The following is a 15,231-nucleotide window of genomic DNA, read 5'->3' on the forward strand; positions in this document are numbered from 1 at the left end:
TGAGCGTAAGAATCCAGTGTCTTAAATTAGTACCATCATTTGATCATATTCTTTCCCATTTTATACCACCAATCGTTTTAGGTAAACCATCACTTCAAGTTCTACAGCACATTAAGAATGGAAGAGTGGTCCTGTGTTTGAAACTATCCTTCACTCATCTTTGCTTTAAGGTATGCAAGCCCTTCATAATGCTAAGCAGCATTTTAATCATCGAACTTGTGCTGTTTCAGGACAAGGCAATCTTAGTTTCCCTTGATGACACTATTCCACACTGGCCATAAACTGGAATTAAGTTTCCTTGTCCTTTGCACAAGTGAAATCACAGGCTCGAATGCTATTCATATACTTCTGCCTTAGAACAGTCCTAAAGACTGCACAAATATTGAGCAGAACCCCATCTTAGAAGATTCCCTAGCCAAGTAGATTGAATACTCATTCTTGAAAACAGGAAAATATTGATTTATACTGAGAAATGATTAATTCCTTGTTCTAGTGAAGATCACTAAGCTCACTAGCTCTATCAGTGATGTCTGGTCCAGACACAGCTCAGACAATCCCCTGAGGAGCAGAAAAAACCTGGACAGCAATTTAGTGGCGACTAAAGCGTTGGAAACTGTGTAAGCCTTGCAACCTAGAGAGCAATGAAAAGCCATGTGAGGAAGACTGATGTAAGTAACCTCAAAAAAAGCATACACCCTTGCTTTTCCTGCCTCTTCAATCATAGGAAAGTTTGTATTTGTCTAGCATGACAGTGAACACACCAACAAAGCTTATTAGCTTTATCTTGCCAGAAAAACTACATGTTTAATTTATAACGAAAGCAAGAGGCCCCAAAGTTGGATCTTTTCCCAGATCCCTTCAAGAACCAGAAATCGCTGGTCCCACTACCTATGAGTAATGTTCTGCCTTGCCAATCAAGAGGTTATCTCAAGGCACAAGAAGGACATAACAAAAAAATGACTGTTCCTCTTTGAGGGATACTCAAAAAAAGATTCTTTGCATACATGACAGATTTGCTGAATTGTGGTTCAGAGTTTTTGTATTTTTGTTTTGGAACACTGGAGCATAGATAATACCAGAAACTCCATGGAGTTTTCTTGCAACTTTGCTGGTGCTATCCATCTTATGTAACACCATTACAGCAACACATATCAGTTGAATAACACTACATTAGCACTACATCAGCTAAACTGCAGAATTGAAATCAGTCCTGTTGCCTTTTTTTTTTTTTCAGTTTGAAATCACTTATCTATAATGAATAGATGTGAATATTCATTAAAAAAATAAATTAAAAATCAAGTTCTCAAATTACTAGAGGCAACAGGAAAGATTCTTTAATAGCATCAGTATGAGATAAGAGAATGTTCTGTACATTACTAGATGTCATGAAACTGGCTTGCCTTCTTTACTACACATCAGAACAATATTTGAATCTTGAATAGAATAATATTCTTCTGGGACTATAGGTACGTATGCTACATATGATCCAGATGTTCTTATTTTACAAAAGAAGATGCGTATGAAAAAGGAGGGGCTATATAAAACAAAACAACAACAACAAAAAAAACATCATATGCTCCAAATACAAATTCCCATTTATAATATACCCGGGCATAACAATTATTTTGAACCCAGCAGGTTCTCCTAACACACTTTCTGGGTTGGTAAACATACCTATACACTGTAGTAACATAAAATGGGCACTAAAATCAATCATTCAAATTTAACTTTTGTTTTCTCCACTAGGTCTCATGCTCCATATAATTTACTAACCAATCTCCAAAGTGCACATTAGACATATGCAAGTAAATTCACTTACAGATTTCAGTGCACTGAAGTTTAATAAAAGTGAGTTTTATGCATCCTTGAGATTTACATTTAAAACATACATTTTAAAATCACTTCTTTTAGGAGTTATTTTACAAATCCATGCAGTATGTATTCAGATTCTCCATGCATCTTAAATTTTAGGTGGTTAGTAATAAGAGCCATTTAAGCGACAGTGTTTTTCCAAATAATTGCACAATGCATCAGAAAAAGAATAGATAATGTAATGTAATCTAACTAAATGAAGAGAGAATCATTTTCATAATTTTACATAAATATGGACTGCCTTTTAATTTTTCAAAAAATTCCATTCAAATCTTATGTGTTCCTGAATAACTGTTTCATATTCAAATACGCTATTTCTGACACGTTGTAGAACTAGAGTATGTTTCATTATAATTGATGTGAAAAGAGGAAACAGAATGAAAAATAATTTAATATTACTAAATTTAAACACTATGAATGTATCCAGCCTAGAAAGTATACTCAAGAAAGATCCCTGTTGACGCTACAGAGGTCATATTCAAAAAGGAAACTGAAAAGGCTCCAACTTTCTCCCACTTTCCTGCATGATAAAACATGATCTGCACCCTGATAAAGCAAGGAACTAGATGTTAGTGACCCAAAGAGTGGATGCACATGTATCCCAAACACAAAATTTATCTCCCAAGTAGAAGGGAAAACCAGACACCTCAGGGATTCTAGGAAGAACAGATACGTTCTGCAGAGTACAGTCTGCTATCTCCAGGACATAGTGCAGAATGTCAGAGGCACAGCAGGAAGGATTCAACATATGTCTATGGAAACACTGAGATAGGAACTTAGCCAATATGCCCTGTGCCACGGTGTTGGTTAAAAAGACTTTTCTTACAAGAGAAGTGTGTTTCATTGATGAAGCTGCTAACACCCACACAATGTGATATAACATGGCAAGGTGCCAGAGTGTGCTACAGTTTTTGTACATCTGGAAAGAGGAAGTAACTAGATTTGATCACAATATACCAAGGCAATCCTTTTATTGCAATTAAAACACGAACAGATCATTAAAACTTTTCCTATTTAAAATTCACAACTTCTCTGGGCAGCCTGTTCCAGTGCTCTGTCAGTCTTGGCAGAGAAGTTCTTCTTTACATTATCATGGAACTTTCCAAGTTCCAGTTTATGTCCACTGATCTACAGTTGCTCACCACCAAAAAGAGTCCACCCCCACTGACTTGACTCCTACACTTTAGATGATAAACAGTGATGAGATCCCCTCTCAAGTCTTCTCCAGACTGAAGAATCCCAGGTCTCTCAGCCTTTACTCATAGGAGAAGTACTTTAGGCTCTTAATCATCTGTCATCTTCTGCTGGACTCTAAGACATCCCTGTCTTTTTATAACTGGAGAGTCCAGAACCGGAGACTGTATTCCAGATGCAGCCTCACCAGGGCAGAGTAGAAGGGAGGATCATTTCCCTCAACCTGCTGACCACATCATTTTAATGCACCCCAGGATAACATTGGCCTTCATGGCCAAAAGGGAATATTTCTAGTTCACGGCCAATGTGTTGGCCACCAGGACACCCAGATCATTCTCTGCAGAGCTCCTTTCCAGCAGCTCAGCTCCCAATTGTACTGATGCATATGGTTATTTCTCACCAGGTGCAATCCAGGTCTTGATGAATGGTAGCACAGTCTTCTGTTGTTCCAGCCACTCATCCAAGCTTTCTATTACCCAAAATGACTCCTATCTTAAAAACTTCTTGCTAGTTGTAAATTTAGAGAGGAAAAAATGAAAAAGGCATTATGTCATTTGAGTTGGACTGAATTGCTCTAAAAAGTCTGAATGAATTCTCAGATAAGTAGAACGTAAAAGCAGAAGAGTAAGGGATCATATTTTGAAACTGTTTGTGATTTGCTGTAAAATGAAAATAAATTGTGTGTTGAGTCCTCATTTCCCATGTGGTAATTAAACAATCCTGCCCTTAAATGGTGATAATGAAGAAAACCCACAGGATCACAATGATGAACTGGAACTCAAAAAATGAAGACTCTCCAGTTGTCTTAGGCATTTTTACCACTACTACTAGTAATTTACATAGTGATATTTTGATGGAGGTTAAGGACTAAAAGCTTGTTTAATTTTTCTTATTACTACCTTAATGGTAAAGCTCTTCTGACAAGATTCCAGGTTCCCTGGAGTTCATTAAAAAGTGTGCAGTCAGCAAGTCAAAGGAAGTTATCCTCCCTCCCTACTCTGTCCCAGTGAGGCCACATGTGGAGTATTGTGTCTACTTCTGGCCTCCTAAGTTCAAGAAAGGCAGGGGACTTCAAGAGAGAGCGCAGCACAGGGCTTCAAAGATGATTCAGGCCCTAGAGCATCTTTGTATGGAAAAGAGGGGGATCTTACAAATGCTTATACATATCTAATGGATGGGAATCAAGTGGATGGGGCCAGGCTTTTTTCATTGGTGCTCAGTGACAGGACAAGGGACAACAGGCAAAAACTGGTACACAGGAAGTTCCATCTGAATGTAAGAAAGAACTTTTTCACTTTCAGAATGACAGAACACTGGAACAAGCTGCCCAGAGAGGCTGCAGAGTCTTCTTCTCTGGAGATGCTCAGAATCTGCCTGTGTAACTCACGATAGGGGACATGAGTTAGCAGGTGGTTGGACTAGATGACTTCCAGAGCTCTCTTTCAACCTCTGCAGTTCTGAAAAGGGACTGTAGTGTCCTTGAGACGCAAGGTAGCAACTTGGACAAAATAGCTCCTGGAGATTTCTAAAAGACATATATTTCAACTTTGTTGACGTCATGCTCAGTGTTAACCAGCCAGCCTGTAAAAGAAAGGTTTGATTGAAGGAAAAGGTAGCAGCAGACATCTGATACCCCTTCAGGGACATGGAGGGTCAGGTTCTTCATGAACCGCCAGGACCCTCCAGGACATATCTTTGAAATCATGCTGTCAGTTCTAATAAAGAAGCTGGCACATGCCTGTGAGGACTTTACATCTGTTTTGTGGTACTTGAAATCTCTAAATTGGTTTTGGATCAAGTTCAGTGGCACACATTGAGAGTTGGTATAAAATGAGTTGAATTTTTTTTTTTCTAAAAGATATTTACAGAAATACTACTAATCCCTGCTTATTAAGACACACCTCCTGAAAAGAAAGCTATTTCATCAGTCCTATCCAAGCAGAGAACACATCAAGCATCTTTTTTCTGCCTCCCTGGGGTGATTAGCAGTCTATCATGATTGTGAAGCACCATAGAGTTCTCCTTCTTAAGTGTTCACAATTCAATCATGTAAAAAGTAGAGAATAAGCTTGTCCACAGGTGTATTACCAAGGTATAAAATTATCTGGACTTAATTGAGAGGGCATATGCTTATCCACTCTGTAAACAAACATCATTGGTAGACATTCATACTTTGTCCTTTTCTGTATAATTTGCACAATCTGAGACTCCGACATATGCTGCGGGTTTGAACAGGTCACCATGTCCAGCGTTAGGAATGCAGGATTTTTAAGCACTGTTATCTTAGAGAGTCTCAATGGGAAATCTAAAATTCCCACCTGCATTTTACTAAATCTAAGAAAACCATGTATTTATTGATCTGGTAGGCAAAGTGAAGGCTACATAAGGGACAATGAAACTGCTTTAAATTGAAAATGTAGTTCCATCATAGAATCATATAACAGCTACAGTTGGAAGGGACCTTAAAGATCATCCAGTTCCAATTCCCTGCCCAGCATGCTCCATATTTTACTTGCTAACATTCTCCCCTTATTCAGAGTTCTAACATTTTATGTTATTTTCAATTAATTAAAAAAAATCAAGTTTTTCCAAAAAATTTCCAGATATAAAGACAACTTCTTTATCCTCCATATTTCTAGTATTTGCTCTATATGTATTGTTTCAAGTGAGGTGCTACCAAGCAGCTTCACTTAGAACAGGAAAGATTCCAGAATTTTAAATGTGAAGCACGTGGTTTTTACAACGTGGAGTATGTATTTTAGTGTCTATTGGGTATCAGCAGTGATGTCAATTGTTATATTATTTTTTGAGATGTTTGTTGTTCATCATCATCATCACTTTTATTTGATCTTTAATCAGCCAGCAAACATTTCTTAATGTCTTCATCTGGATTTCAGAATAATCAAGAAGTATACTCTGTAGCTGACCACTTATCAATACAGCAATGACATAACAGTTCATAAAAGAAACTCCAATGGCCAGCACTATGGAATCCAGAGACCCAACAGTAAATGGTGCATCTAAAACAAATTTTGCTTAATGCAGAAATCCCAGGCATTTAGTATAATTTTAGCACCACGCCAAGCAATTTCTTGTTAATGTCAGAATTACGCATCTAAACCAGTCACAGAAAATATAAAAATCAAGAACTGAAGTCCAAATGCCAAGTATAGCCATATATCATTTGACTATCTGTACTGGAGATTATCTAAATCTTAACAGTAAACAAATTTACATAAATTGATGCTAAGCAAGTTAATGATTATTCAATATACATTCTTCTTCCTAACATATTAATGATATTATTTTATTTTATTACCTAGCATAAAAATATTCTAGTGTTCTAAATCCAGTTCATGAGAGTCCGCACTTCAAAAATATCTCAAATCTGAGCATACGTTGGGGGAAAAATACTTGGTAAATTGCAATTAAGTAGTATCTACTAATCAAGTACTTAATTCAGTTAAATTCCTGCACCCTATCAATACCTGTACATCCTCATAACTGCAAGGAGCACTTTTATGCCAATGATGACATTTCCAAATCCACAGAAAAACATTTCTTAATACTACATAAGATTTTTCTTTTTTTTTTTTTTGTACCACAGCTTTCACGGTTGTTCACTGTATTTAATTAAGATGCCTAAATAACATTTAAATCATGTCGGCAAACTTAAAATAAGCATTAATATTAAATAACTAAGACAGTAAGAAAATGTTGCTACCTATGATCTCTGAAAATATTTTTAACAGTAACAGATTCATCCAGATCTTCCATTAGAATACACACAATAAAATATAATCTGAACATGACAGCTTACAATCAGAGAGTTGAATAAAAAGGCTAAAATGCATGGAAGTGATACAAGGATTGTTGAATTAATTCTCCATAAAAATATTCAAGGTTTGCCAATTAGAGGAACTGACAACAATATCTCTGGTTTTAAAAACTTGCAATTCAATTGTTCAAGTTAAAGGAAACAGTTCCAATAAACTGTAGGCTAGAGTAAATTCCAGTGTGTGTGTGTGATCCTAGATAGCAGTAAGAAATATATTTTTCTACAGGCAGGCTGCAAGTTTATTTGTTTAAGAAGCTTATAGATGGTCTTTATAAAAGAACTCAAATTACTTTTTATTACAGCAATGTTGCCTTCTGTTCCCCTATGTATGAGAACAGGAGCTCAAAATCTTTACATCTAAGGGTCTGGGCCCTTACTTTATTATCCAGAGAGACCAGATAACTTGACTTGAAAGCAGTGGGAAACAAATCTCAAAAAATAGGCGAGCCACATGAAAAGATGAAACTTTCTTAATATGTATTAGAGTGGTTTCAGGAAGTAAAACAAGTACCAGAAAAGCCAGCAAAAACAGAACCTTCAGCACTACTAAATGAACCATTAAAACATCACTCTAAAGAGTTAATTAGAGCAAATAAGAAAGCAGGAAAAAAACCAACGTGTCGGTGGAATAAAACAACCTCACTGACATCTAACATTTACATAAAAATTAGATTCTCTATTTTTTGGTTAAATATTCAGCTAGGGTCTCAATAAATCTCTGGAGTTTGTATGAACAATTTTGCAAACAAAGCAAAAGCACGGTACAAAAATTATAAGTCTGTAAGTGCTACTAAAAAGATTAAAAAAAAGCGCCAAAATTTGACACAATTAAGTCAGAGAATAAGACTGATCTAGAATTATTAATGACTGGTTTATGGCTAAACTCCATGGCTGAACTTCCATTCCCGCATGAAGTTTGCTGTAATAGAACTGAACACGACCTAAGCCATCACGATTTATAGTTACATACTAAAAGAAAAGGCATTGGCCAGGCATGAAAAATTAACGAATATTCTGAACTATTAAAATGACAACAATTTCACAGAATTGCCAAATGGTAAATGGAAAAAGATATATAAAAGAGGAAAAAAAAACAACAAGACATTCACAGCCTAATACATAGAACACAGGACTCAGAAGCATTTTGTGTTAGAGCACATGCAATAAATATTTCATACATTTAAATAAAATAATAAAACATAGCAGTTGTTTGGGAAATACTATGTGCGACTTGGGGTTTAACATCTTTTGGAAAATCTCCCCAGCTTGTTACAGGGTCTACATTTTCTTACTCAGACCTCCCTTATTTCACTGGCAAGGTCTACATGTTCTTATCTGGAAAGACAGACAGGTTGGTCTGAAATCTGATTATCCTTTTCCAATAGTTCCTGAGAAAATTAAAGGTTGATAAAACAGCATTTCTAATGAAAGTTATACCTACTGAATTCTTAATTTTCCTCAGAAAGTTTCAGAGGAACAATTCTATTTGCTTCTATTGCTACAAATCCTCATTGAATTATTTACATACTGATGTCTTAATCACTCACTGCTCAATCCTCAAATCAGCGTGGCTTTAAGACGGTTAGTGTAAAAGAACCGATTTTCCCTAAGACGTACCCTTCTGCAATTACTTCAGTCATCACTATTAATAGCGAGGTGGAACCAAAAGAAGCATCTGGAACTCTGCGAGACAACAACATTTGCTTTGAACTTTTTCTATTTCTTAATTCAAAATTTTAAACAGATTTTCATCATTCACCATTTTCCCACGACATGAATAGACTGACTCTTGAACATACAAAATGTAAGTTCTTGACAGGCTTAGGAATCGGGATGTGTCAAAGATAAGGAACTGACTTAGAGCTCTACAATCTTACCTTCTTCTGAAGAACGTTAACTTTGCGTTCCTTCACCTCTAACATATCCTTGAGATCATGGATCTCTCCTGCTTGAGTGCCTTTCTCCTCTGCAATCTCCTGGATCTGCTTTGTTTTCTTATTCAGCATAGTCTCTTTCTCCTCCAGACGTAAGCGTAATGCATCCACCTAGATTCAGACATGCAGAAACAGGGTTTGTTTAGTACTGAAGGAGAGAACTTTTAAAAAGATAAACTGCATTCTCACAAGGAAACATGTACTGTCATATTACAAATAGATTCTGAAAACTAACATCAATTTGAAACTTCAGCATATATCAGTTTGCAATAAAACAGTAATTACATGCAGTAGGAGACCAGATGATGAAAATAATCGGGTTTTTTTTCCAAAATTATATCAAAAGCCATACTTCTGAGATAGTTCAGCCTTATACAATACAAATTTGGTATTTTTTCCTCCAGAGTAGAAGCCAGCACAAAGCCAGCAGTTGTTCTCTTATATGTAGGAAAATTGACTCTCTTATTTGAAACATTATTAATGTTAAGAGATTTAAATGTTGAATATTAGTACCAAATAGTCACTTTATATTCTAAATTTATTGAGATTCTTAGCTCAGCCTGGACACAGTGAAAACACAGGTCTATGTGGTCACTTCAGATCAAAATATAGAAAGCAAATTCCTTTAAAAGGGCTAAGGATATTTTCACTTAGATAACAACAAACTACTTTAATCTATTTTTCTGTATGCAGCTTTGTATTAAGGATAAGACAGAACAAATGACACACAACAGGATATTGTGGGTGCAATATCACGAAGAAACATGCTTGGAGCTCCTATAGTCTCATCAACCTTAGAAACATTGATAATTCCATGGTATCCTCAAACTTCCAAACTGCACATTGGGAAGCTTTTCCTTTTCCTTCTGCAATTCTCTTATTCAAATGAAACACAGAGCCCGCAACAAAAAAGCAATGAGAGATGGAATCAGAGCTATTTGAATATAAATTTGATGAGAAGAAAAAGGTCACCACAGAGCACAGACTAATCTCAGAGACCATTGTGGAACACGAAATCCAACACCAGCAACCTGCTCAAGAGACCAAAAGAAACCCACTGACCCCTATCCACTCGACATTCAAACACTCAAACCTGCCAGCTTGGCTGCTAATCTTATTTGACAGTACCAGATTTGGTTCCTGTTAGCGAAAGCCATTACAGGACATCAGTCACACAAAGTAAACAGGGTGGTCACTGAATTTCTTGGTCCTCCTACGTAGCAGAGACTTGAACTGAAAAGATGACATGGAACAACTCCAGCTAGAGAAAGAGTTTAGGTAGCCACTTTGCTTATGGTGTCTTGAGCAACATTTAGTTTTAATGTGGCATCCTAATTCCACTTTATTTCAATTTGCTAATGGAAAAGCTGCCTCTAAGGCTCCTCATTTACAGCATGTTATGCCCACAAAAGCCACTGTTGTTTTGACTGATTCTTTTTACACAGAGCAACAAGTTCTTGCTGCAGGGGGAAAGAACTGCCCTGTTCTCCCAAGTGGCACCGCAGTCCTGCTGCCACCTCAATACCTGGAGCTTACTCACTTACACATGCATTATTAAAAGCACATTTCTAACTTCTCACCTAGATAATAGTGTATAGAGTATGTTTTGCCTTGATATTAGAATAACAGGTACTACCCAAACATGATACATAGAATTGACAGTGTTTGTAACAAGTTTAGCAGGTAGACCTAGCTTTGTTGTTTGGTTTTTTTTTCAAGTAACATGGACTTAGAGACTGATGAGGTATGTCCTTCTCTGCATGTACCCAATATTAAAGCTAATAATTATTTTCATGCATACTTGAAAGGAATCTGAAAATCTCTCTCACAGGCAAATCCACACAGTCTCAACATACGTGTTACAAAATAAAGACAAATGCCTACAGTATTAAGAGAACACAGAACATCCACAAACAGAAGTCTTTCCACAAAAGCTTTCCATTTTCTGATTGATTATTCTCTTTGAACTCCATATTAGCTTACCATTTGGAACAAATTGCATTCCTGGTTTTATTTGTGTGAGGTCCCTGCCTAGGAAACCACAGAAAACACTTTCAGGAATATTTTCAAAGGCTGGCAGGATACACAGTCATTACCTTAACACTATTCCTGGCAGAACACTGCACTTGTTTATTCATGTCAACTCAGTTTATGTATGGCATCCTCCCACAGTGACAAGAATTGAGGACTGTTAGGAGTCAGGTGATGCCAATTTCAATAAAGTCAGCTGAAGATTTTCTCTGCACTTGGAAACAACTGGGCAAACAGCTACTGAGGTACTGACGCCCCTTCTCCTGATTTCTGTGTCCTGGATGATGTTGACTTAACCCTGTTGGGTTAACCCAACAGCTTTGACAGTAATAGTGTGGCATGTCTTCATACATGGCAACTAAATCTCACAGAACAGTTCAGGCAACTCCTTCACTGACCAACGTGCTTGCTATTTTCACCTGCACATACCACCCAATTTCCCATGAAGCTTTAGTAAAACAAGCACATCAGTTGCCACCTTCAACACGTCAGCCTTCCTAGATACAACTGGCAGCTCTTCTCATCCAGATGCCATACATAAGATTTTTCAATTTCTTCACTGGAACAAACATATATGAAAAACTGTTATGAATTGCTGATCTGACTTCACAGAATTTACCAGTAGCAGTAAATTATAACTGTTCCTAATCTAAACAGCCGTACACACAGCATAGGAAATTCTGAATTTCCAAGAAAAACAGAACGTCAGTAACTCCAATAGCTATCACATCATAAGAAATGATATTATATTTAAACTACATTTATTCTTAATACCTTTAAAAATAAAAAACATAGGACTCTGTAATTAGATTAAAATCTTAACTTCAAGAACATCACCAGTTTATAGCTTACGGACATCAATAAAATTTTCGAAAGGTCCGCAGTGAGTTTAAAAATTCACTGATGAGCTTGAGATAACAGGGCTTAGGTTCCACATGTTTGGTTTTTTTTTTCTTTTTAACCATCATCTCTAGTGTATTGTAACAATCAGGCAATTATCATGATGCCGATAACTTGCAGTAGGGTTTGTGAAATTGTCAGTAATGTCTAGAAAAAACAATACTTTATTCTATTCCCAAGATTGACTGACTCTTCTGTCTAATTTCTTGAGTCACCTGCTCGAACTATGGCATAACCATTTGTTTAGATCCATGAACACCACCATACTCCATTCAGTCAAATCAGAAGGCACAATCTTCACATACCTTTTATCCAGATCCTGTTCTCTCTAGTTGGCAAAACGCAAAACATTTATTCTTAGTTGCTATCACTATACTATTGCCAGCAAAAAGAACAGAGTACCAATTGTGAAACGTGTTAAGAGCTTGCTATGACTTCTAACTTTTAAGACAGACTTTGCAGTGAATGCAGAGCTAATTAAGAAATGCACAGGAGACAATGGAACATTGCGTACAGTGTGTGGGGTGAAATGTCACTTTTATGTTACTGTAGATATTGCTATGTGAAGTACCAAAAACCTGAAACTACATTTTAAAAAGAATCACTTTTGTGACAACCTACAACTATAACAAATTAGAAATACAAAATGAGTTAGTTGTTTCCCTGACAGCATAGTCAATAATTAAAAGCAATGTTTACTGACTGACATTGAATACAGTGGCAGTGCCCAAGACTTTGCTCTCTTATTTTTGACACTGATCTTTCTTATAAATTCTGTTAGAGTTGACTTTTTGCCTTACTATACAAATGGCCACAATATTCAGTCAGGCCTGTAGAAGAGCCGAGAGCAAATTCTTAATGAACATACAGCTCCTAGTTTTTTGGACAACTCTGATTACACAGGTACCTTGCAGAGCTGAGGCTTTGTGCAAAAGCTGTTTCTGCTCGCTTCTTGCTAGGCCTGTAAGCTCGAAGTAGGACAGATGCACTACCTTCAGGGCCTGCTCATGTAAGAAAATACCTCCTCTCGTCTTCCACAATCTCTAGCACATGGTACTAAAAACTTAAACACAACGAACTCAGCTTTGTGAACTGAGAATGTTTGCAGGTGTCAAAAGAGATCTTGTTAGGGACATCCAGTTCCCATTAATATGATCACCTTAAACGTGATACACTCTCTAACAGCCTCTGGTTTGGGAGAGTCTACTATGGTTGCTAAATGCCAATAAAAATCCCAGGAAATAAAGACTTATAGAGCATTCTATATTCCAATAAGACATTCAAAGTAAATAATATGGTTCCTAATGACTTCAGTGTATTTTTTTCCCTGAATATAGATCTGAATTTGCTATATGGAATAGATCAATTACAATATCACATTGAGCAGGACATAAAACAGAAAATTCTCACTGATTAATCTAACCTCTCATTGAAGTAATATACCAGAGAGCACTGAACTAAACTGAAAAGATCACTGAGGCATAATACAAACTTCATATGGAAAAATTCCAAAATAAATATTTTTGGTTTGTTTTATTTACAAGAGGATTGTACACATCTAGAGCTATTTTTAAAGTTTCCCTCACAAACTGAAAAGCTAACCACAATATCCTCTCCACCCAATAGCCCTCAGGATAAACATCCCACAAATAAGACACTGTTCTTTGTAGTTCTGGTAATGGCAGGTGTCAGATCCATTTTTGACACATTGCACCAACAAGGTAAGCATTTCCATTCCCACCTGCAGCTTTATTAAAGAAAAGACAAAAAGGCTCATGAAGGTCTGCATTTTTCTCTTAAAATGTTTATTTAAAAATATCTTCAAAATACTTCTCCCTGATGAAGATTTCTGCCAATATATGGCAGAAAATGCACCTCTTTTCTTTCTCATAACATTTTCCAGGTATCTAGAGAGAAGCTCTAGAGGTATTTTAACACCAGCCAGCATTGTCAAAAATACAGCGAGATCAGGCAAGATCTCATTCTCCTATCCTATTTCCAGAAAAAAAATAAAAAAAAATTATCTATAGAAAGATAAACTTTCCTTTTAGAAAGGGCTGTCTCACAGGATGCATCAAACAACTTAATGATGCAGTTTATGAGCATATTTCCAACTTATGCTTGAGAGGGACATTTGTGAAGACAGAAGAAAGAGAGGTAGGTATGTAAAATGATTTAATTGTTGAGTTTTCTGACAAGAATATCAGCAAATCTGAAAAAAAGATGTGATTATCTTTCAGAAAGTATAAATATCTTCTTGGAATTATATAAAAATTCTCAGAAACATAAAAACATAATTCTAAATATTCAACTTAACTCTGACACAGTGGAATACCCTGATGAATCAACAGCACTTTGTACACGTTTAATCCATATCAGATTGCTACATTTTTCTATAGAAAATGCACTAAACTGTATTTGAATTACTGCTCCAAAGAAAATACACCGTTCACAACTCTTAATTCATTTTAACCTGTCACAGAAGCACCATGCTGAAACAGTTTTGTTAGTTTTGACTCCATAGCAACTACTCACTGAAAGACAAAGGCAGGAAGACAGACAGAAAAATCATCTTTCCCTGTTAGTGTAGATATTGTGTTTCAGTTATAATATCTGGAAGGAAACAATGTGAATAACCTAACAGCAAAAAGTAGAAAACCTTGCTGTCTCTCCTTTCAGGCACATTTTATTATTAAGAGAGAAATGTTTCAGAAATAGAGAGAGATGATTTGTTTTTGCAATGACGATCTCATTTGGAAGAAACCAGCACATATTTTCAATGATTATTTACTTAGTATTACAAGACAGAGAAAAACATAATGATTTCTACATTAAGAAAAACAAAGCACCTACAGTGAGCCTCAGCTAAAGTAAAAATATCTTGAATAACTATCAAGACTAGCTCCCAAGGATATATAACGTCTTTTTGTTTTTAAATATTTTGTTTAAATTATGTAATGTGTTACTAGCTTTGTAAGTTTGCCACAATACTCAGTGATTTAATGTTTTTGTATTACTTTCAATCAAAATAATGGATGAAAATCTTCAATTTTTAATTACTTTTTTACCTAATATCTACTTCCACATTCAGTCATCCCAAACTATTTGCCCAACTCAAAGTGTCTGTTAAAATAACCAAGCTTAAACAGTTTTCATTTTTAACTTGTGCTTAAAATTTAATATTGCTGACTTTGCTTCTGATCTGGAGATGACACTGCAGGCCCTGTACACCTTTTTTCCCTATCTCAATTAAGTTTAATTGCTAAATTCATTCTCTCTCTCTCTCTGCAAGATTTGCTTAGCTCAGTCTTTCACTGTTATGTCTACACCCCTATTGCATTAAAGGAAATGGCATTTTACTCTCTACATAAATCTGAGAATATTCTGAAAAGCATTCTTAGATCAAAATGTAGTTTTTGTGTAATTTGATTTCTGCAGGTAGCTAAGGCCATGTACACCCTC

At 36.1% G+C, this 15,231-nt stretch overlaps 1 protein-coding gene across 3 annotated transcripts in view; it reads right to left on the reverse strand.

Moving 5' to 3' along the window:
- Positions 1–15,231, reverse strand: part of ERC1 (ELKS/RAB6-interacting/CAST family member 1) — a 288,678-nt gene that overhangs the window by 185,305 nt on the left and 88,142 nt on the right. For all 3 annotated transcript variants that reach the window (XM_065742565.1, XM_065742566.1, XM_065742567.1), the window contains exon 8: positions 8,782–8,949. In XM_065742565.1, coding sequence (XP_065598637.1) covers positions 8,782–8,949 — 168 coding nt within the window. The remainder of the gene's footprint in view (positions 1–8,781; positions 8,950–15,231) is intronic.

Source organism: Cyrtonyx montezumae, unplaced genomic scaffold (assembly GCF_038088225.1).
Source record: "Cyrtonyx montezumae isolate F1298 unplaced genomic scaffold, pur_monq_1.0 scaffold_3, whole genome shotgun sequence".
Classification (NCBI taxonomy): domain Eukaryota; kingdom Metazoa; phylum Chordata; class Aves; order Galliformes; family Odontophoridae; genus Cyrtonyx; species Cyrtonyx montezumae.